This window comes from Phaethon lepturus, unplaced genomic scaffold (genome assembly GCF_000687285.1).
Source record: "Phaethon lepturus isolate BGI_N335 unplaced genomic scaffold, ASM68728v1 scaffold8940, whole genome shotgun sequence".
Lineage (NCBI taxonomy): Eukaryota > Metazoa > Chordata > Aves > Phaethontiformes > Phaethontidae > Phaethon > Phaethon lepturus.
In genome coordinates, this window is record NW_010511218.1 from 71,279 (window position 1) to 95,690 (window position 24,412).

The following is a 24,412-nucleotide window of genomic DNA, read 5'->3' on the forward strand; positions in this document are numbered from 1 at the left end:
AGAAGGCTGTAATATCAGAGATCTACTGAAGGGAGTAGAAATACAGTGACTGAACTGAAACAGAATTTCAGTCACCAGAAAACCATGCTTATCAATTGGGTGCATTAATACTCTGTAAAGGTTTCCAACTTGGGAAAGAAACGGCTTATTACGGCTTTAAAGTACTATATAGAAGTTGTGAGGAGCAGAGAAGGAAAATTTTTTTTAAGTGACTGTTGTGGTGTATTTGTTTTAAAAAGTAAAATGTAATTGTACCTCTAGGAAAAACTGAATGAGCAGCTGGAAGAACAGCGGCAAGAGCAGGCACTTCAAAGGTACCGTTGTGAAGCTGATGAGCTTGACCACTGGCTACTCAATACCCGAGCAACACTAGACAACACTGTGGTTAGCGCTGAGGAGCCTATGGACATGGAAGCGCAGCTGGTAGACTGTCAGGTAAAATTGTCAGTCCTGTACTATTTAGATGAACAGGATAGCTGTATCTGAAAGAAGAGGCAAATATGGAGCATTAATGTTCAGTCCGTTATTGAGTGGGATGAGCCAGCATATTAGTGGAGAAGAAGTTTCTGAGCTCCTTAACAACTCATATATGCTCAGTTAGCTTCATCAATGATTTGTGAAATAAAATACAGCCTGTTCTTCATTTCTTATTAAAGATTGCAAACAGTGCTTTAGAAATTGCATGTAAACATTGCAGTAGGAAAACAAGATATCCTGACTGCAAGAACATTTGAAGCTCTACAACTTTCTGAGGGCATTTTGTTTTGTTTTAAAGACCTTGTATTCGCTTCACTTGCTGTTTTTGCTCCACTCAAGCTAGAGCTGTTGAACAGCTCACTTGATAGGTATGAAAACACCTGCAGTGTACTTTCCTACTCCTTTCCAGCTGAAGAACACACTCCCACTAGAAGTGATGACTGGGACAGTGTTGTGTTTTCTTCAGGAGTAATCCCTACCCACATTCAAAAGTAAAGAATAGTTATCAGTAGTTACTATTTCTATGAATTTTAATACTAATCAATCCAGAATATCAAAACAGCTGAGGAAAAACATTTGCTGCAAAGGAGTAATTGCATATAAACAAGTCTTGGATCAGTCATAACATCCAGGTTCTCAAATTAGTGGGAGTTTTCCATTTTTAAATGAAAGTTTAGAACTGTATCATCATTATAATTAAAATTACAAGACAGACAAGAGAGAGATGGACAAAAGATTTCTTTTCATATTAAAGAATGAGGATCTCAACTATTTTGGCATAAATGGGAATTAAGTTTCATGTAAGTCAAATGAATTAAACATCTAGTTAAATTTCCACCAACACTGCTTCATTATTGGAATTTTCAGTCTGCTCAGTCTCAAATGTCCTTTCATCACCTGTCCTTGGGAGCTGTTTGTTGTATATAGATAAACCCTGTGAACTTAAACAAAGCAGTAATTTTTTTTTATATGGTCTGCAGGAAACTCAAAAAGAACAGTTAACTTCGTGGAAAAGTGAATACTGCTGTTCTTTTGCTGGTTCTTAAAAATCTTACTATAGTAAGCTTTATATGAAGTCCTATATATTTTCCACTTTTTAGAGATTCTGCCCATCTTATTCTGTGCACATTCCTGCAGGAACAATATTTGTAAGTTTATACTTGATGGTTGCTATGGAGACTAAACCATTTGATGTCAGGATAGGTTTCTGAGCAAGAATTCATGTAATACATAGATGGTTAATGGAATGTCAGGAAAGTAGCTTTTGAGAATAAACATGCCAGAGATTTGTCACTTTAAGTCTCTCTTTAGACTAAAGAGGATTATACAGAAATCCTTAAGTCCATCATGCACCAATCAGAAAGAGCAAATAGTGAGAAGAGAAGCTTATCAACTCAGCCAGAGCAACACATAGGAGGAGGCAGGAAGCATTTCACTAAATGTAAATGAATGAAGAGGAAAGAAGTAACTCTAGCTGTGTGCTCTGTTGTCATTACGGATGTCAGTCTAGCATCTTAGCCACCCTTACCTTTAATGTGTAAATAAAGAGCATCTCCTCTACAACAAATGCTTTGGTTCAAATAACTTTTAATTTCCTATTTTGAAAAAGTTTGCAAACAGAAATGGCAAATGCAAACATTTGCAAGCATATTCCTAAGGACTCTGAAAGAGATTGAAAGGCAAAGTGATGATAATCTGACTTGCCCTTAGCTTGGTGACGAGTGAGGCAGGCCACAGGTCGTCTTGCCAGAAAGTGTGACAGATGCTGGAAAATGTATGAATTTGGATCTTTGTTTTTGCTGCTGCAGAACATGCTGGTTGAAATAGAGCAGAAGGTGGTAGCCTTGTCAGAGTTGTCTGTGCACAACGAGAACTTGCTTATGGAGGGAAAGGCTCACACCAAGGACGAGGCAGAGCAGCTGGCTGTGAAGTTGAGGACGCTGAAGGGCAGCCTTCTGGAGCTGCAGAGAGTGCTCCACGACAAACAGATCAACATTCAGGTAAGTGGCTCTTTCCAGCTGCTTCACAGTGGGCAGACGGTTGGGGGATTTCATAGCAGTTTTATGCAACTGGGAAAAGGAGTAAAAATATTTTACTGACTTAGTTTGATCTATTCCTCTTTAGTTATTTAGTAAATGGACACTCCAAAATTTAGCCTCTCATTCTCAAGCTAACAGCACCACTTCCTGGTGAAACTATCCTAACCTCACTGTCTTCACTGAAAGGAGTAGATAGAACATTATCTTGGTCTGGATATACTCTATTCCTGTTCCCAGTCCCTTTAGATTGCATGTGCTTTAGGGCTGGATCCCTCCTCCAACAAAAGAACAATCCTAAATACATGCTTTCCTCCATACAGTGTGCACAATGCAATGAACAGATAAGATCAAGATAATGAAACATTTTTTAAATATAGCTAATTCTTAGTGGCATCATTACACCAAACAAAATACTCTATAAATAAAAATACATTTAACCTCAGTCTTGTGCTAGGTTTCTATTCCTAGCAGCATTGGTCTGCTTATTGCCACTAGTTCATTTTATTTAACAGTTGGTTTTGGTCATTCTTTAGGTTAAACTAGAATGTGGAGAACCGAATACATACGAGAAACCCAACCATGTAATGTTACTGACTGGTTTTGAATTTGCTTGCCCTGCTGTGACTCCCTACCCCACCTTTTCTTTTACTTCTTTTCTGGGCTTTGCTGTGTAAATTAAACATGATAAGCTCCAAAGATTTCTAGCTTGTAATGCAGATTAAAGCCTACTGAGAGGTTAGGTTGAAAAGTCACTTGACATGCTAAGAGCTATTTTTAGTCCAAAGCAGCTGGGTAACTTTAAACCTTAACATAGCTTCATAAAACAAACTAAACAAACAAAAAAACCCAACATAAACACACACAAAAAAGGAAGGAAAATACCTCAGGTATTTATTCCTATTGCCTCTAAGATGAAGTAACTTTAGTGTTATTCTTGCATGTTAAACCTCATGATTAGGCAAATAAAAAGGGTTATCAACAGCATTCAGGCATATAATACTATATTCTGATATATTACTTGTGAAGTGAAAAGGCATTACAGACTTTGTTGCTTTGTTTTAAAATATGTATGCTGCATTTTAAAATGTGCTGCATTTTAAAATACAATGGTTTGATTTAGTTTGCTCAAACTTTTAAAATGGATTTTTGGATGCTTTTCTAATATCAAAAATAACAAGAAAATAATTTCCAGATGTAGAATATGAATCATTTAAGATGCTAGATGCATGCAAGACTTAAGTTTCTTTATAAATTGCAAATATTTTTTGGACTTCACTTATGGATCATGGAAGAAAATAGGTATAGGCAGTATAATATCTTCAAATTTTCATTGAGCAATTTTTTCAAATAAGAAATTCTATAATGGCTTTTTCCAAACAATCAGGCATGAAGTATTTCTTTGGATTGAGGCTCAGAGCATCAGATGCCCCAAAATGCACAAACTCTGTCTTCTGCCATTATTAACCCTGAGAAACGTTACATGCTAACAGCACTGCTGTTCACGCATGTAAGAAACTCAAATTTATACATCTCTAGATGTACTGATAACCTTGTAATTGCCCAGAGGCATATACCAGCCTGCACACAGAAGAGGAAAGATCCTGCAAAGTTGCACTGCAAGACCAAGAGCGTTGTAAAGACTGAGCTGTATTTTCCGTAAAGTGAAAGCATATCTGTTATTCCTGTGACACAAGAATTTTTAGGAGCCAGTGTGAGATTCTGTGAATTTCTTGCAGCAATTTCAGTTTTCCTTCCAATTTTAGCTAAATAATGTCACTAATGATATAGAAAAAGTGATTTGGAGGCCAACTCCCTTATTGATAAAATAAAGCAGTGAAACTAATCAGAAACATGCTGGATCAGCAGAGTAGATCACTACATTGATGCCAAATGTAGCATTTTTCAAGCACTTTGAAAGATATACAATACATTGCCTTATTACTGTTATCTACTAACTTCAGTGACTTAGGAGCAATAAAATAAATAGAATTCTTATAAAACAAAGTAGTAGAATGGATTCTGCAGAAAAAAAACCCAGATAACGTTTCTTTACTTTTTATTACAATGTGTGTCTGTGGGAGGGATGACTTCAGTTCCATAAGACAAATATGCCTGATACAAGTTTGTACAATTCTGAACTCCTTTAAAAGATCAGTTTTATCACTGTTTTCTTCAGGGATTTTCCAATTATTTCTGTGCTGGAGTGAATAGTCCCAAGCAATGACAGCTTCAGGCATTTATTTCCCTGGCTATTTAAAGGAAATGTAATACAGTTCCTTCAGACAGAATTCAAATGAATATGCAAGTGTGTTTTTCAAACGTATATGATTTGAGAATGATAAAATCTGATTCACAAATAATTTTAATCTAAAAAGTATGCACGATAACATATTTGCATCCACAAATGCCCCAATCCCTTTTACACTCATTGCTATTGCAGGAACTGTGGGACTACTATTTATTTGTCTTAGTATAACTCCAAAATTGTGGCTTCTCAAACCTCTTCCCAGAGAAGAGGAGACTCAAAATCTAACTGAAATCAGCCTGCCCAAATGCAGTGAAGAACTAGATACTATTCTCTAAAGGAAAGTTGAACAGCTGTTGTCCCTAGAGCATATGAGATTAAGCAGGGGTTTTTAAATATAATTTACAGAAAGATTGTATTTTTTCTCAATTTTAATCGAAAAATTAAAATTCTAGGCCCTCTTTATCCCTCACATAATATTTTCTTTGCCTAATCTGATATCTTGTAATGACATTGTTCATACTCCAACCACATCAGCTTTCTAGAAACTTGTTTCTACAAAGTAAATTATCACAGTTTACCTGCAAACTGAATCCTTTCTGAAAAGCTATTTCATAGAGCAAGGGCTGATGGTTCTTTCCAGCTCTACACACCTGCTTGCTTGTTTTGCTCCTCTTACACTTTATATCCTCTAACACTAATCAGTCCTTTCAACTCCAGTATACTCATCATCCCAAAAATTGAAATCTTACATCTAATTTCTGCTATTTAGCAAAACTCTGCTGTTTCCATGCGTAATGCCAGGGACACTGGTGGCAGAGGTCCATGCCAGTTGTTAGCATAAGGACCACCAGGTGAAGCAAGAGGGGTTTCCTCAGCCACCATTGGTCCTGCTGGTCCCTGCCTGATTTGAAACAAATGCTCTCTGGAAGGTGAACATGTTTTGTTTTGGAGAGCCTGGGCTAAAGTCTGAACCATTTCGTGCTCTTACTCTATTTAGAATAAGCGCTGAATCATGGGCAAAACAAAAATCCTACAAAAATGAGATACATAAAAAAAGTAGGAGAGGAATTAAGACCCAGCTTTAGCTCTTGAAGCTAAAAAAGAAAAAGAAAGCACAAACTCTAAAGTGATCATGTGCATGCAAGTAACATTAATTAAATCCAGAGAGGTGTGGAGATCTAAGTGGCCAGACCTACAAGTCTATCTTTAACATTAGGCCTGGTGTGTTAAAATCCCTGTATTTGAATACCTTGACCACTAAAATATTTTAAACTTACAGCCAACAAGGGTCTCAAAAGTCAAGAAGTTGATAAAGCAGTTTTTGGAACTATTAAGGCATTTGCTCTTTTTTGCTTTGCTTACACAGAAGGCCTGTTTAATCACTCATGTTGGAAAAACATACTGATACAAGTAGGAAGTGAAGGGACTGTTGCTTTTGCTGTTCTATTATAACATTTTGTGGTTTGGTCTCTTATTGTCTTTACTGTTCATACCATATAATCTGCTGTTAACGGACTGTGTTTCTGCCAACCATGGATAGAGTTATGTACTTACTGATAAATAACTTTTGACCAGAATGACAACTAGCATTCTTTTGGTTTTAGATAGACAAAAAATTGGCTTTAATCAGACTAATAACCTGGCAGAAACAATCCATTGATTCCCTGCGTTGCTGGTTAGAGCTGCACCATCCATTACAGACCAATGTTGTTTTTTAGGAGAAGCAGAACAGTCTTCAGAAACACATCAGTCCATGGTCTCTGATCTCTGGCGTCTGATTCTGCTAGGTGCAGTGGTGCATGTTTATTTTTACATTTTTATGGATGCTTTCTTGCTAGTAAGCAATGACCAGTAGAAGTCAGAAATATAAAGTCATTGCTCACTTCAGAATTCATGTAAGCCAGCAGCTTGGGAGGTAAAAGGTGGCACTACATGTGGTTTTGAGTTGATGAGCTGGACCTGCCAGCTCTCTAGCAATATAAGACAGTTTGTAAAATCTTTATTTCTTTCTCCTAAAGCAGGCATCATTACAAGAAAAGGAGGAAAGTGATCTGGACTTTGTTTCTTCACAAAGCCCCAGTGTCCAAGAATGGCTGGCACAAGCAAGAACCACTCGCTCACAGCAGCAGCAGAGCACCCTGCAGCAACAGAAAGTTAGTGTTCTGCATTTCTTCTACTCCCATCTTTAGATTGTGCTTAATACTGTAGCTGAGCCATTCTTGTTAATATTTCCACTGAAACCTTAATTTTCACACTGTTTCTTACTCAGTGCTCTTGTAATGATGCATCTGAGCTCACTATTTTATATCTGTAACAGCCAGGAAGAATAGACTTCCTGGGTGACGATGGTCAACTCACTTAATCACTCTATACTTCCATTTTCCATGAGTAAAATTAAATTGAAACAACTCTTAAAGTTACTGTAAGGAGTATTTTTCTCAAAATAGTAATCAACATTGTCTTTATAGAAGCAAAGATACACACATTACAAGGTATGTTGTATTGCATGGTACACAGACATCCTCACTAGGTTAGGTTCCAGAAAGTGCATTGCATTAGTCAATTAATCCAATGACCCAGTTTATGTACCCAGTCTTTCTGTGTCCCTGGGTGGAGATTATGCACTGCTTTTGGTGCTCAAGCAAGCTGTATCAGAAATAGCTCATCTATCTTTACATGACAGTTATACAATGTAGAAGTATTCTTCCAAGGCAAAAACAATCTGTTCAAGGTTTGTTTTGGTTTTTGTAACTTGCAATGGTAGGAGCTGGAACAAGAGCTAGAAGAGCAGAAGAGTCTGCTTCGCTCAGTAGCATGCCGTGGAGAAGAAATCCTAACACAGAAAGGTGCTCCAGAAGGCCTGTGTATAAGGTGTGATTTCATGTGTCGTTCTGTGAAGTAAAGTTCTATGACTCTGTGCTTTGTCATCCTTATATTTGCATCCCGTTCCTACATATAATTGACTAATTTTTACTTCATCATTTTTATACAGCATGAGAATACTAGAGTCCTGGTTTATAATTCAGGAGTCTGATAATGTAATTACACAAACTGTTTTTGTGCTAATAGATTACCTTTAGCATTTAGAAATTCCTTTTATTCTTATTATCAAGCATCACACTAGAATTACAAACTAGTAGGATTCATTAGACAGGCAGTGGATCAGTTATTATAGTTTTATGGTCCAGCATTGGTGTGTAAACCATAGCTGATCTCTAAAACATTGTAGTCTGCCGTTGTAACCACATCTTCCCAGATTAAATACTCATTGCCTAATCTTATTTTTCCTGCAGTTAGTGAATATTTTTCTTTCTGAAGCCTTGTGTATTTTGAATTTCATCTCTGGTCTGTATTTTCTTGCACCCGTGCCCATTTGGGGGAAGTAGATGTCTATAAAACCTTGACTCTGGCTGGGAGATACTTCTGCCCTAGCAAAGGCAGAAGAAAACTACCTATAGCTGATGTGGACCTTGAAGGTGCAGGAAGGGCTAGGTCTTGGGGAGAGTAAACTAGACTGAACATTATCAGCTTGAGAATCAAGGAGCAGCCAATCCTTCAGTAAAAATACTTTGTTAACGTATCTGAGTAGTAGTGAGCATCTTTGTGGCTCCTCCAGCATGACAAAGTCTAGAATATGAAGGTAGTTCATGAGACAGCAGAACCAAGACTTATGCATAGGGAATGTGAGTTATACTCAGTAAGTTCTTTTCCTCAACATTTGTGTTATTTCAATGTGTTTTTTTATTATATTGCTAGAAAGTACTTACCTCCTTGTTTCTGAGGTTACCTTCTGTCACAACGTTATGCTATAGAAACGTACAAAAAAATCAGACAGAAAATGCTGAACTTCATTTTCTGTTTACCAATGCTAAACTCATATACTCGTCCTGCATTAAAATATCAGGGTACATCTGGCATTTTGAAAGGGAAGGTGAGGAAGGAGTCAGACAATTTTTTTTTTATTATTATTTCAGGCTTTGAAATAAAGCTTGTTTAAAGGTTACATTTCAATGTTATATGTATTCAGTCTGGTTTGGGGGTTCTCACTTAGTATGGGTACTTGCAAGGTTAAACAGTTTCTTAGAAAGTACATTCTATCCCATCAGCCAAGAATTTCTTGCAGTTACAAACCAGCCTTTGTCTTAATATCTGGGAAAAAAAACAAGTAAAAGCGCTAAAATGTAGCAATTTAAATGTAGAATTTCCTAATTGAAAGAGGAGATAAACACCTTGTGCTGCTATAACTTCTGTATTTGTTAATTGTTTATGCATTTTGCCATTCAGTGAGAAACCTGATACACTCTCTGAGGAATTAGGCTTGGAAGGCGAGAAGCCATCATCTGAAGAACAGATGAAGATGAAATGGGAAAATCTGAACCAGGAATTCAATACCAAGCAGAAACTGCTCCAGAAAGCTTTGGAACAAGAACAGCTGGTAGCTATTTTTAATTTCTCTTTGCATTTTCTCTATGAAAGCAGTTGTCACAACATGAGGTACAGTATGTGCATCGCAGAAGCATTAAGGTGATACAGTTAATGCAGTGAATATGGAACAATTTATTTTTGTGACACCTTTAAGAACTATTAAATATTTGGCAGTAGCCCTGCTCTTGTTCAAAGTGGTTTGAATTGCACTACCATTCAGGTGAATGAACTAGGAAGGAAGAAAGGGCTCAGACAAAATTTTGATCTACTTATCTAACCCAGGATAATTCTGTCACAAGTCATCTGCCCGAAATTAACCAGTGCTCTGGTGACAACTTAGAGGAAAAACTGGTGTTTTCTGTTTGAATTTATTGTTTACATTCAATTCTTGGTCTTAGTGAGCATGTGACAAAGCAGTAAGTGATTTCAGCCACAGAATTTTTACTGAAAGAAGCAGAGATTAATCAACTAAATTGGGAACAGTCCAAGATCTATATTAATATACATCCTCCATTTTATTTTTAATAGGCCCAGGCCCACTATTCTTTATAAAATACTACATTCAAATCAGTTTCCAAAGTTCTAAATACCTTATATTCATTTCACAATAATTAATTATTTTTTTGGTAAAAACAAGTCATTGCTCATTCTGGCCACAAGTATTTATTCTGCACTTCTAGTGAACTTCCTGTTGAGCAATCCTTTTTTCAAGATAATTCATGACAGAACAGTCGTGGGAGGGCCATGAGCATTATTTGGTGATATCCTCAGTCAGCAGTAGAATATGTGTAGCTGAATTTTGTGCCCTGTATGTGTGGTAGAAGCACTCTAATTAGTACTTCTCTCTCAGCAGCTTTATAGCAGACCAAACAGACTGTTATCTGGAATGCCTTTGTATAAGGAGGAAGGACAGAGAGAGGATAAATCCTCAGTGTCACCAGTATTGATTGAATTGAACCAGGCCTTTGAAAATGTGTCATCTGAGGTAATATTTCAATTGTCTTTGCATCTATCTTCCAGCAGAGCCACATTTATAATGAAAACTCCTCTAGCTCCCACCTGAAAATCCAGCCCTTTCCCAAATATTAGATGTTAGAAAGAGTATCTTGTACTTCCGCTCTTGACTCCTCTGGTTCCTTTTGCCCAGGCTGGACAGGTGGTGGAGAGTCTGCATCTTGAACAGAAGCTGTACGATGGTGTCACAGCCACCTCCTTGTGGCTAGATGGTGTGGAAGAACAGGTCTTTGTTGCTGCAGCTCTGTTGCCAGAGGAAGAAACAGAAGCATACCTCTGCAAGCAAGAGGTGAGGAATCCATGAATAGAACTTTCTTTAAATTGTCAGTAAGGGCCTACATTTTATGTAGTGTTTAGAAAGAAAATACTAGAATCCTAGATAAGTGATATGTTGCTGTCATAATCTCTATGTAATTGCAGTATTTTGCTACTGTTTAGATGTAACTTCATTCACTGTGTAGAGAATTGTGGTGGGTTGACCCTGGCTGGATGCCAGGTACCCACCAAAGCCACTCTATTGCTCCCCCTCCTCAACTGGACAGGGGAGAGAAAATATAACAAAAGTCCCATGGATCGAGATAAGGATGGGAGATAACTCAGCAATTACTGTCACGGGCAGAACAGACTTGACTTAGGGAAATCAGTTTAATTTTATTACCAATCAAATCAGAGAAGGGTAACGAGAAATAAAAACTAAATCTTAAAATACCTTCCCCCTGCCCCTCCCTTCTCCCTGGGCTCAACTTTGCTCATGAATTCTCTATCTCTTCCCACTCAGTGATGCAGGGGTAAGGGGAATGGGGGTTGTGGCCAGTTCATCACACGCTGTCTCTGCCGCTCCTTCCTCCTCAGGAGGAGGACTCTTCACACTCTGCCCCGGTTCCAGCATGGGGTCCCTCCCATGGGAGACAGTCCTCCACGAACTTCTCCAGCATGAGTCCTTCCCACAGGCTGCAGTTCTTCATGAACTGCTCCAGCCTGGGCCCCCACCACAGGGTGCCGTCCTTCAGGAACAGACTGCTCCAGCGTGGGTCCCCCACGGGGTCACAAGTCCTGCCAGCAAACCTGCCTCCGCCTGGGTTCCTGTCTCCACGGGTCCACAGGTCCTGCCAGGAGCCTGCTCCATTGCAGGCTTCCCACAGGGTCACAGTCTCCTTCAGGCATCCACCTGCTCCAGCGTGGGGTCCTCCTCAGGCTGCAGGTGGAGATCTGCTCCAGCATGGAGCTCCACAGGCTGCAGGGGCACAGCCGGCCTCACCAGGGTCTTCCCCAGGGGCTGCAGGGGAATCTCAGCTCCAGTGCCTGGAGCACCTCCTGCCCCTCCTTCTGCACTGACCTTTGTGTCTGCAGAGTTTTTTCTTTCACATATTCTCACTCCTCTCTTCAGCTGGAGTTCTGCAGGTTTTTTTCCCCTTCTTAACTCCGTTACCCCAGAGGTGCTACCACCGTCGCTGATGGGCTCGGCCTTGGCCGGCAGTGGGTCCATCTTGGAGCCGGCTGGCACTGGCTCTGTTGGACATAGGGGAAGCTCCTAACAGCTTCTCACAGATGCCACCTCTGTAGCCCCCCTGCTACCAAAACTTTGCCACGTAAACCCAGTGCAAGAATGATGCAGAAATCAGCACTTGACCCAAATTTTGCCTGGTCAGAAGAGAATTAAACATAGAGTCTTTCTTCTGTTTAACTTCTTTGCTAAGTATTAGCAAACACCACAGTGTTGAAATTGAAATTATGTGAAAAAGAGGGAGGAATGCTGCGGGAAATGGAAACACTAAAAATTCTTCAACATGAAAGAGGGAGGGGAAAAAGACTTTTTCAGCAGCTATATGGATTTCTGCTTCATGAAGCCCTTATTCAGCCAGGTTCATTTTGTTTCAGCATTTGTTTTCCTCAGAGCAGTCTGGATTTTTTTATTACCAGAAATACTGTAGCTGCATAACTTTGTCTTGTGTGTGTATATTAACAATCTAAAAAAAGTCACTGCATCGCTGCAAAATTGGCAATGTTTATGGCAATACATTTGTGTGCTTTGTAGAATGTCTAATTGTCACTTTGTTTTGTTTTCGACAAAATCAGTTTCTTGCTAAAGAAATCAAAGAGATAACAGAAGAAATGGATAAGAACAAGAATTTATTTGCTCAGATATTTCCTGAGAGTGGTGTTAATAGGGATATTATAGAAGACACTTTGGATTGTTTCCTGAGAAGACTGACTTTGCTGGAGTCAATAGTAAACCAGAGATGCCATCAGATGAAAGGAAGGCTCCAGCAAATAGTGACTTTCAAGGTATGATGCCCATCTGAAGGAACTAACAGGGTACAGGTACCTGTCAAATGGGGATTTAAAGGATGTGATCTCGAAGCAATGCGAATTTTTGGTACCAAATCAAGAGAACAAGTTTTTACAGGTTTTTACTGAAAATCAAACTTCTTAGGCTATGCAAAACTTGGTACCCAAATCATGATCCAAAATTTAAACTCTCTGCTAGAAGCCTTCTGCAGCTCATGCAGTTATTGTAGAAGTGATCATTCACCCCACACTTTCTCACCCTGCTGGCATTGCAATAAATGGAAGTTGTTGACTACTGTTCTCAAAGAAGAAAAAGCAATTTAAAGTTGCCCTCTATGCATTTTTATTATTTCATAAATGATAGAGTACATTGTTGTTATTATCTGTGATAAAATAGAAAACATAATACTGATTCCTACCTTTCTGATCACCTTTAAGCCATCCCGGTATTCTATAAGAGCTTGTATCTCAAGCTGTCTGTATTAAACAAAGCAGAAAAAATGAAGAGAAGTGGAGAACTGTTTGCGTTTAAAAAACTTTTTGGATGGAGTTCAGAAATGCTTTCAGATGTTACTTGGTCCCTACTTCTCTCTTATTCTTATCATATAAAGTCTCCATATTGTTATCATATGAAGTCTCCAGTATGTTTTAGTTTTGCTGAAGAAAACAGAAATTCCAGAAAAATGGAGAATAGATTGCTGGTGTCTTTAGGTTAGGATCATCATTTCATAGGTTGTTACTACAGGATTTTGTTCCAAACTCCATAACTTTTTTCTGCAGTATATAGGAAAAAAAAGAAATTTCAACAATTCTCAATAAAAGGCCTTCCTTTGCTGAAGAAAGGGGACAAGCTGATTAGAATCTTGTGCCTTATTGTTATACCAGAGATATTTAATATTTAAAAGAATTACTGCATTAAAAAAAATCAGAAACACACTTAGATACAGGGCTAAAAGTCTTAGAGAAATGTGCTGATTATTTTCTGTTTTACCAATGTTAGGAGTTTTGTTGTTATGAATGCATGAAAAAAAATAAATTGACTATAGCTTGGCAAAATTGTTAAGTAATATGTATGTGTCTAGTCTGATAAGGTAGTCTAAAAGTTGTGATAAATAGTTCTGTAATGTGTTGAAGCCTTGTTTACTTTTTTAATATTTGCTCAAGTTTGTAATGAAAAAAGCTTGCCTCAAAAAGTAAAACCTAGCTTGTTTGTGAGCATATGTGATTGAATAAACCACACAAGAATAACATATTCTTGTTAAATGAAGCTAACTGACCCTTGCTAAATAATTATCTATTTGGAAGGCAAATGCAGAAGTGTGTTCACAGGTTATGTTTTGAATAAGAGCTGGTTTAGCTTTTCACTCATATATATCCAGTTATGGATTTTCAGCAATGTTGCATGTTTTGCATTGGATAATTATGGTCCTTCCAATGTTGAATAATTTTTATGCCTTAGAGCTGACATTGTAACATTGAAATGCTTTAAACGGAACATAAAATATTTTTCAGTTGGTTTATGCTGTGATTGGCTATAATTTGTTGTTGTTGTCTCCTGTAGAACGATCTGAAGCTCCTGTTTACATCAGTGGCTGATAACAAGTATTTAGTTCTACAGAAACTGGCAGAGGCAGCTGAGAGACCAGAAACAGAACAAATGCAGGTATTACCAAGTGTCTATTACTTGGGGTGGGGGGCAGGCAGGCAGGGAAGAGATAATGTTTCTATCGAAGGTATAACTGGATTCTAGAGAACAGTTGCTTTTTATGGGAGAATGTATGTGCTCACACAAAGTGTGTGAAAATAATACTTCCAAGAGTGTTTATAAACTATATATATATTAAAAAAAAAGTTCCAACACATGTTTATAAATATAAAAAAAGATGCAAATACAAAGTGTCTGTCTTATCTCTCCAGGTGACCTAGTTATGCACATACTGGGCACTATTTGAAAGAAAGAAAACATCAATGAACCAAAAAAAATCTAAAATTTAGCTAATTGTTTGGCTATTACACTTCAGTAAAAACCAAAAGCACTTTCTTCGGCACTGGTTTATAGTAATATCTTGAATGTTATTCATTTTCATTTAAGGCAGTAGTTTTTTCTTTATCAAGGGATTGATGAATTGATGAATAATTCATGAATAATAAACCAAAATACATCCTGTTTCCTTGTTTCTGTTTTACCAACGAGAAAAGTGGATGAAGTATGTTAAGGCCTATTTTCTACAGATGTTTCTTGTTACCCAAGAGCTACTGTTGTCTGGTTCCAGCACGTGACTGAGAGGAAGAGACTTATCCTTCAGCTAAACAGAAATACTGGCCTTTATATATCTGATAATCAAATTTTGGAGGAATTTTAATTCATGTATAAGTAAGAGAGCCAGCAGTCTGTGTCCCTTCCTATCTTCCATGATGAGGAAGATCAGTAAAAATTTAACTCCTATATGATTATTTTAACTACCAAATAGGAAAATGGCATGGTAACAAACACAACTGAATTGACTGAATTGATTTTTTTTTTTCTGAACGTCCACCTTGGCTGATAAAACATGCAAATTTAAAAGCATTGCTGTTTGTTCAAGACATGATTTGGAAAGTAAAAATAAGGCACTTAATCAGCCAGGTACCTTAGCTGCATGAGGGGGTAAGTTTAGTGACTGTATTATGCATGCTTCGCATTACTAGGAGTCAGGAGGTCTACTCAAATACATACTTTAAGCATTTGGATATGCAGTTTCCAAGAAAGGGCCTTAACAAAGGAGTCTACCTTATGCTTTTAACTTTGTTGTAGCTTGCATTCATTAATTCAGCAGAGACACCTAGGTTGAAAGACCTTGTTTCTTGTAGATTCCATTGAAAAAAGTCATATTATTATCTGCATACACTTGCAAATAGCAACCTGTGTGCTTTCAGTTGTCATTTTCCAAGTACAAAAGGGGAGGTACAAACCCATTTCCTTGGGTAAGTTTGGCCCCATCGTAGTCCTGCAAGGGAACTGTGCACAGCTCTTTGCTAGCACGTGTGTATTTTGCTGTGATGGGTGTTTGCTTGGTGCTCAGATATGACAGAAATGAGTGTTAATAAAAAGAATGCTTTAAAAGAAGGTGTTAGAACAACTAATAGTCCTTTTGTGTCTGTACTATATAATTAAAAGTGTGGAACCTCACAGCAAAGTTTTGTATAAAAAAGTGTATGATACTAAAACAGTTTATTATTAAAAAAATAATACTGCTATATTTTATTTAACTTTAAGAAACAAGCTGGGCACTCCCAACTTTGAATTAATAATTTTTCTTTATAGTATCCTTTAAAATTTCAGCAGACTGAAGGATTAATACTTCAGGCAGAAAACAGAAAAGAATATTACTGTATGGCAGCTGCAGTACTGTTACTAAACCTCCAAATTAAATAACGTAATTTTCAAACACAGGTCATACTGCAGGCAGAAGAAGGTTTGAAGGAACTAGATACTGGAATCAATGAATTAAAAAAGCATGTAGACAAACTACAAATTGACCAGCCTTCTGTGCAAGACCTGTCTAAGATCCAGGTATGGTTCTTAAGTTCCATCCTAGAGCTGTTTGGTGATATCAAAGGTATTAGTGTGCTCCTTTTTATTGTTGATAAAGCAGTTTAGGAAAATGTATTTAAAAGCATTTCAGTGTGTACAAAAGATTATTTTCTCCCTGATTCACCTAGTTTTTCTACTTTTGCATTTTCAAATTTTGTAACATCTCTATTATTAGTAGAATTAATGATAAGAATGCACGAAACCATGTTTTTTTCAGCTCTTGTTGAGTCCCTGTTCAAATAGATAAAGTTAAGCACGTAAACATAAATATCTGCTGAAGGCTGAGACCTCTTCTCACCAGTGTCTCATGATTTGGGGTTTAGTTCTCTCTCACATTTGTCATTAAAAAAAAAAAAGAGGGTGAGGGGGGATAGATAACTAGGTGTGACCTGAAACTGGAGATGTTCTGCTTTTACTAGAACATCTCTCATGTTCCTTCATACTTTCAGTTGGGCTTAGCTTTGAACACACCTAAGTAGTAGGACTCAACTTAAGGATCTCTGAAGTAGACACATGTGGGCAATTGATCCAGAACATTTATAAGGGTTGTTGAAACTCCTTTGTGAGCAGTTTAGTGCTGAGGCAGGGAAGCACTTAAGGAAAGATCAAGAAGAAGGTTTGTGACTGAATTTTACCCTTTATAATAATATAAAAATAAATTGGAAGCAAAGAAAACAGCTGAAACTGGACCATAAACTTATTAAGCCAATAAAACAGTGATCTCAATTAAAAATGAATGACAAGGAGTTTGTGCAAATGTGTCTTTTGCCCAGTTCTTCATCCTTTTGCTCTTAGAAGCCTCCTGCATTTTTTTTGCTGTCAGATTATCTGTAGATATCCCTCTCCCCTTGACTTCAGTTTCGAGGAAATCCTTCCTTTTGCTTTTTTGACAGTTGTCCTTCTCACAATTGTCTCTTTAAATCTAGGAGAGCCAGCTGCAGTCTGATGGTGGGTACTTTGCTGTAGCACTGGATGGTCTTAGAGATATTTTGGTTTATTAGTTTTGGATGTCTTGTCTTGATCAAAAGTATGGGCTTACCCTCACAGTCAGTCATATGTTCTGAGAATACAATTCTCAAAACCAAAACAAGAAAATAATCCTGTTCAGGTGAAGAAAAGCATCTCTAGGTTATTCTCGCTTTTATGGTTGAGGTATACAAGACAAATAATAGCACACGGGAACTGACGAGATTCTTCCTTTTGGCTTGTTTTGTAATTTGGCAGTGTGGGCACACTGTGAAATACACACTGCACCTTTTCTACAGTTTACTGTTCTATTATAGAATATACTGCAATTTTGCACCTGATTTGGTTTTTACTATGGGTTGTATGTATCTTACTTGCTACCAATAAGCTGCTGGGGCAAGAGAAGGAGGCAAATCTGGCTTTGAGATGCCTATAGTCTGTAGCCATGATAGAGTCCATCCAACTCACTGCATTATAAGAAGCAAAATGTAAACAGCATCTGCAGTGTGCAGTAGCCACACAGTAGTCTGGTGTTTGATGACTTAAGGCCAGTCACCCTATTCTTTTGCTACTTAAAGCAAGCCATTGGGATTCTGTTAACATGTTCCCGAATGCACGCACGTGAAAGAGTTGCAGGTCTTGCTTATTTTTTTCTCTTTAAATGGTGAGTTGTTAATATATCAATTAAGTCAGTATATTTGCACAGTTGTTCTGAGCTGGGAATAGATGTTATTCTGCTAGTATTCACAGAGGAATACAGGGACAGTAAGGTTGCTTATAGGAAGACATGCATAAGGTGTGAAATAAGAATCACCATTGCTACTCTTTGCCCCCAAGGATATGTATGATGAGCTGATGATGATCATTGGATCCAGGCGGAGCGACCTGAATCAGAATCTGGCTCTTAAGAGGCAGTATGAACGGGCTTTGCAGGACCTGGCTGACCTACTAGAAACAGGCCAAGAAAAAATGGCTGGTGACCAGAAAATGATTGTTGCTTCTAAGGAAGAGGTTCGGTCACTACTTGACAAACATAAGGTACGAAACTGTGACATATTTCAGGACTGACTGTAAGCTTGTACACAGAAAATTGCTAACCTTGTGTTCCTAAAGGTTCAGGAGGTTTTCAGAATGGTGGGCCAGTATTAAATCTAGATACATTAAAACTTACTGTATTTTAAATTGGCACCAGTGAACTGTTCTGTCTGATTAACTTTAAAATGCTCTGTTGAAGGTGAACCCAGGTAGATCACATTTTCTTACTCTTTCTAATAACAAGTTCCTATTCTTGTCTTGTCATGCTACATAGCAATTTCATCCACAACTCCATTATTTTCCCACAGAAATTTACATTTTCTGATAGCACCCATGAAATATAACAAAGCTTTTCCAAATTTTTTTATTAGGCAGAATTTTTTGGTGGTGTATCTCTGATTTAAGCTATTTTTGTTTATGGAATGAGGGTTGGGATAGAATTTTCACAGAAAGGATGACCTCTTTCTTTCTTTAAAAAGGCCATTGTCCTTTTAATATTGTGTGTTGGAATTTGTGAAATGTTGGTGGAGTGAAAAGTTTACCTAATTCTATGTCTACAGCTACTTGATTGTACTGCTATTGTCTTAAAATGTTGTTTTAGTGGTAATGAACTGAGTAACTATTGCACTTTCTCTTTTCTATTCTCTCTTTAACTTCTCCCTCACACCCAAATTTTGCAGGAATATTTTCAGGGGTTGGAATCTCACATGATCCTGACAGAAACGCTCTTTAGAAAGATGAGTAGCTTTGCCCTCCTGAAGGAAACTCAGTCACATTCAGAGCTAATGATACAAGCTTCAGCTGTATTAAAGCTGGCTCATAAACGAGGTGTGGAGCTGGAATACATTCTAGAGGTGAGAATTTCTGTGGCCTTTTCTGTACTGCCATTGTGATCAACCATAAGGATATTCTGTAATGTTGATTTCCTCTGCTTGGACAGAATTGATGGACATCAGACCCTTTTGTCCTAGACACAAGGCACTGATAGACTACATGTAGTCTTTGCTAATTAACTGTTGTGACCTTTAGGTGACATAAATTGTGTTCCTCTACATTTAAAAGAGCTGCTTCATTTTAGCTGACAGGGAGAATGTGACAGCTTTATCCATGTGTTCTAACTAAAAGCTGAGCTTGACACAGAGATGGTGTCCAGTGAACCTATAATAAGACATCTGTACTGTTATTTTTGTACATTCACAACCATGCAGCTATAGGATTTCAGATTGAGAAAGGAACTAATAAAAATTCTAGATACACATGTATCACTGTGTACACTGTATTCACTGTATACATGGATAATTTGTGCTTGTAGACCTGGATGCGTCTGGATGAAGATTACCAGGAACTTACCAGACAGCTGGAGTCTGTTGAAGGTAGCATCCCCACTGTTGGTTTGGTGGAAGAGACGGAAGACAGACTTACAGACCGGATTACACTTTTTCAGGTTAGTGCTTTTTAGACATTCTTTATGGAAAAGTTGCATGAAAGGGACCTCTGAAGGTCATCTAGTCCAGCCTCCCACTTGAAGCAGGACAGTTGCCATGGGCTGGATCAGCCACAGCATTGGAAACCTCAAAAGATGGAGAACCCACAGCCAAGCTGGGGACCAATTGTAGTGCTGCACTGTCTCTTACTGAAAAGGTTTTCTATAATGCCAAATGTAAGCCTTCAACTTTCAGCTTGTCACCACTGTCCTTATTACACTGTGTGGCGCTACTGAGGAGCATTTGCCTCTATAATCTTTTTAATTCTACTCCAAATTGTAGGCCTTTTTTAGACTGGCCCTTAGCTTCCCGTTTGCCAATCTAAAACAAGCACATCTCCCTCAGCCTCTTTTTAAAGGACGTGTAGCTCTACGCCAGACCCTGACTATTTAATTCTTGAACTTGGTGGGAGGTGGGGGCAAGGCCAAATCAGTTGCACTAGATGTGGCCTCATCAGTACCATGTAGACGGGGATAATAAAGTAAGTTAAGTTCGTTGTTCACAGTCCTAATGTAGGCCAGTGCCATGGCTTGCTTTATTCATGATGTCTTGGGTATGGAAGATGCCAGGGTAAATACACTAGCCATTCCCTTCCTAGCCTGTACTGAGAAACAGGGTTATTCTGCCTAAGGCACAGAATTTCCACTTCTTGTTGAGCCTCCTAAGGTTTCTGCTGCCTCCAATCTTAAGTATATCGAAGTGTCTCTGGACCAAGTCTGCCATTTGTTGTGTCAACCACTCTCACTATGTTAGTGTCATTCACAAATTTACTGAGGGACCACTCTCTATCATCATCTGTGCCATTAATGAAGATGTTGAAGATGTTTGGGCTCAAATATCAACAACCCCTGGACTACTCTGCCCATTACAGTCTGCCAGCCAGATGTCGAGCCTTTGATCTCTAGTGTTTGAGACTGGTAATGGAGCTAGTTTTCAACCCATGTAAGAGTCCATTTATCCAACCTGCATGCTCTCCGCTTCCAGAGGAGGGTCTTGTGGGAGACTGTGTCAAAGGCCATACGGCAGTCAGCCTCATCCACAGAGACAGTAATTTTGTCATAAAAGGCTGTCAATTTAGTGAATCCAAGCTGAATGTTCCTGATTACCTTTTGGTCTTTTTTGCCCTTGAAAATGGATTTCAAGGGAATGTGCTCCATGATCTTTCCAGAGAGTAAGGTGAGGCGAACAACCTGCGGTTTCCAGAGTTTCCTTCCTCCTTCTCAAATGCAACAAGAATTGGTAGTTTAAATATAGGTTTTCTACCACATCCTGTTTTTTCTGTCTGTTCTCAAAACGAGAATTCTGGCCTAGTGTTTTGTCTTTGTCTCGTTATACACCAGACACTTTGGTTGGGTTTTTTTTGTTTGTTTTCTTGTTTTGTTTTATAGAAAAATGTCTGCCAAATTTTTCTTGCAGATTGACTTCTTGTCTACTCTGGTTTTGTCATGTATCTTGTTCTTTTACTAGACAGCTTTCTGCTTTTGCAATGGTATGAGGAGAACTTAAGCAATCTATTGTGGGGGGGGGGTATTTTGGTTTTGTTTAATGTTAGGCATTGTTTGTGCTGGTCCTGACCCTAAATTAGTTTTCATCTTTGGTTTCTTTTATCACTTACATAAATCGGGTTATTCAAATCCAGATTCTTGGACTTTGCTATAGCATAATTTTAAATACATTTTTTTTTTCTCTTCCTGTGACCAAGTTTAGGTTAAAAATCCATAATTAATTTATGGCTATCTTGGAATTTTTTATGCTACTTTCTAGGAGTTATACATTTGTTTGTTTATATGTTATATGTAAGTACACACAGAGACACGGACGTATATAAATATAAAAATTCTCTTAAGTTATTAGAGCTCTATGTGAAAGAGAAAATAAGAGTGATAGAAAGTTTATGGACTCACCACGAGACTGGTAGTTTTGTACACTTTATCTTCAGATTAGTTTCAGCATAACTGAAAAATGGGAATGCATGTACATTTTGTGCTCAAGCTTAGCCAAATACACAGATATTTTGAAAATCTGTACTATTTGTGTAATGATAGCGGAATTTGGCAGGTATATTTTTACCCATTTTACCATTTACCCATTGACAAATCACCATTTAAATGATACCCTGAATTCAACCTGGACCAGAGACTGGTAAGAGTATTAACAGCCTTTCCTTTTTCAGTACCTTTTCTGCATTCTTTTGCCATAACGATTGGCTTCTGTGTTCAGGGATTTGGATGGAGAGGATGATCTTCTCTTTTGTAGCCATGGATAGCAGGACCGTAGATCAGTAGAAGAGGAGTTAGATGACCAGAGAGCTGAACTTGGCATTGAAAGGGCTGAAGTGTGGCCACTGTTAACAGCTCTATATTGGACACCTTTAACTTTCGTTGCAGTAGAGTTTTTAGCAGATGGTAGATTAAGTTCTGACGTTTTAATCAATTTCTCTCAGAAATGGTGTTGCCCCATAAAGATTCTTTTGAAATTGTTCAAGTGTAAAATATCTACATTAAGAAAGAGTTCATCATAAGAAGGTGTCAATAGATTAAGATTTTGAGCAGGTTAACTTGCTTGATGGTTCTCATAGTTTTAAAGCTGGAGCAGAGGGGAAAAAATGTGATGTGCCATGGTGAAATTAGATATGCTACAAAATGCAATAAAAGAAACTAAATTATGAGAATGTGTGGTAGCAAAAACCTGCAGAGCTATCTAACTGTCTCCTCTGTCATTACAGCATCTGAGATCTAGCCTGACTGAGTACCAGCCTAAATTATACCAAGTGCTAGATGATGGGAAAAGGCTTCTTTTTTCTGTTAGCTGCTCAGATCTCGAAAGTCAGCTCAACCAACTAGGAGAACACTGGTTAAGTAACACCAGCAAAGTTACCAAGGAGCTTCACAGGCTGGAGACAATATTGAAGCACTGGACAAGGTACTGCTGATGTAATGGGACAGTATAACTTCTTCACCTGCACTGCTCAGGTCAAAGTCATTCTGAACCCAGATTTGACATTTTAAAGAAAATAATGTGAGATGTATGTGATAGTTTGACTACTCTACAATATCCTACTTCTGTTCCACACAAGTGCTATCATGCTCTCTCATTTGCAATAAAATATGTACAAGATAACAGCTAGCGGGAGGAAGTCAGAAGATACCTTATTTAGATGCCTAATTTAGAAGCCCCATGTCCATACAGGTTGATGAGAAATGGTGTGTGCTTTGCTAGGTAGCATGAGCAGCCTCAGCATATTCTGGTAGGGGCATTTCTGCTGCTGGGTTCTCATGGGTCTGTGTCATTGCATATATGGAAGGGAGCTTTTAGCTGCTTTTAGTAATGTTCATATGCTGCTTTTGAAATGAATTCTCTAAGTGATATACAAGCTTTGTCTATCATTCATAATATCCCTGGCTTGTTGGCTCACTAGCCTTTTGAGAGACATATGTAAAGGAATTGTATGTATAAAGGTTACGTGGCAACACCCTCGTTCTGACATCTCATTAGTTGCTTGGCATAGGAAATTGTATGGAGATAGTTTCTGAAAAAAAACATTAAATTTCTGCTCTGAGATATCTTGTGGTAAAACTTCTGGAAGATAGTCTTCTAACTGAAAGCAAAAATGTGTTTATGTGTGTGGGGTGGGGTGCTGTTGCAGCTTGCCCAAACAGATTGATAGCCTGGTTACTAGCCCTTCATTAAACTTAATTTTTCCTAAGGAACAAACAGTTTCCTAAGAGGCACTGTCAAGAATTGTGGGTATAATGGCTAAGATAAGAGCTTCCTGATACCATGCCTGTCCTTAAAATTAAATCATGTTTTTCTGAAATTTAGTAAAGCAAAGAAAATATTTTCATTTTAAATCTGGCATACAGTATCTTCCTTTAATACGTGGAGGAGAGACTGCTCAGTTGGAGGCAAAAAGCGGCAATGACTGTTCTAGTTTTCTTTAAATGTCTTTACAGATATCAGAGTGAATCAAGTGAGCTGACACATTGGTTACAATCTGCCAAGGAGCGACTTGAGTTTTGGAGCCAGCAGTCTTTGACAGTTCCTCAGGAACTGGAAACAGTCCGAGACCACCTGAACTCCTTTTTGGTAAGACATTCATGGACCTAGGACACCTTTTTCTCTGCAATTACAAATAAATAGTTGAGCAATCATATGATTGTACTGTTTCTCATACTTGAAGTAGTAAGTATGAAAAAAAAAATCTGCTTCTATAAGTGAGCTGTCCTTCAAAAAACTGGCGTGTTTGCACATTCAGCAGTCTTTTGCTATATGCAATGATTGTGAAACCTGATGATTCTGAAAACAGAAAATGGTTTTATGACTGAAAACAATTTTTGTTCTCGCTTGGTCTGAAGTATAGCTGGTAAACGCTAATAGTACATATTTTTAAAGGCAATGGAGGATATTCTTAACTTTCTGAGGTAAAGCTTTAAGTACAGTAAACAAATAGTTGCTTATTTCCACAAAAATTATTCTGCTTACAGGAGTTTTCAAAAGAAGTAGATGCTAAATCATCACAGAAATCTTCTGTCCTGAGTACTGGGAACCAGCTCCTCAGGCTGAAGAAGGTGGATACAGCAGCATTGCGTGCAGGATTGTCCCACATTGACAGTCAGTGGACAGAGCTGCTTACACAAATCCCAGCAGTACAAGAGAAATTGCACCAGGTAAGGAAGGCCAGTGATGTCCTTTGATATTCTAGAAAATTCAGACCACATGTAGGTGGCACTGCCTTTGAGACACAGTTGCTCCCTTCCTCAATTTATCAATCATGTGAGGCAAGATAAGAACAACATTATTCCTGTTTTAATGTGGAAAAACTTACACTCATGTCCAAATCCTGTCTACCCATACTGTCTAA

At 38.1% G+C, this 24,412-nt stretch overlaps 1 protein-coding gene across 1 annotated transcript in view; it reads left to right on the forward strand.

Annotated features, from left to right (window-relative positions):
- SYNE1 (spectrin repeat containing, nuclear envelope 1) overlaps positions 1-24,412 on the forward strand; it is a gene marked incomplete at its 5' end in the record, with an annotated part of 159,599 nt that overhangs the window by 67,373 nt on the left and 67,814 nt on the right. Inside the window, 17 exons of the mRNA XM_010283199.1 lie at positions 262-435; positions 2,286-2,477; positions 6,786-6,917; positions 7,529-7,622; positions 8,241-8,256; positions 9,049-9,199; positions 10,040-10,174; positions 10,337-10,492; positions 12,280-12,489; positions 14,054-14,155; positions 15,926-16,045; positions 17,870-18,070; positions 18,748-18,921; positions 19,380-19,511; positions 22,277-22,473; positions 23,505-23,637; positions 24,036-24,218. Of these exons, the coding sequence (XP_010281501.1) occupies positions 262-435; positions 2,286-2,477; positions 6,786-6,917; positions 7,529-7,622; positions 8,241-8,256; positions 9,049-9,199; positions 10,040-10,174; positions 10,337-10,492; positions 12,280-12,489; positions 14,054-14,155; positions 15,926-16,045; positions 17,870-18,070; positions 18,748-18,921; positions 19,380-19,511; positions 22,277-22,473; positions 23,505-23,637; positions 24,036-24,218 (2,502 nt within the window). The remainder of the gene's footprint in view (positions 1-261; positions 436-2,285; positions 2,478-6,785; positions 6,918-7,528; positions 7,623-8,240; positions 8,257-9,048; positions 9,200-10,039; positions 10,175-10,336; positions 10,493-12,279; positions 12,490-14,053; positions 14,156-15,925; positions 16,046-17,869; positions 18,071-18,747; positions 18,922-19,379; positions 19,512-22,276; positions 22,474-23,504; positions 23,638-24,035; positions 24,219-24,412) is intronic.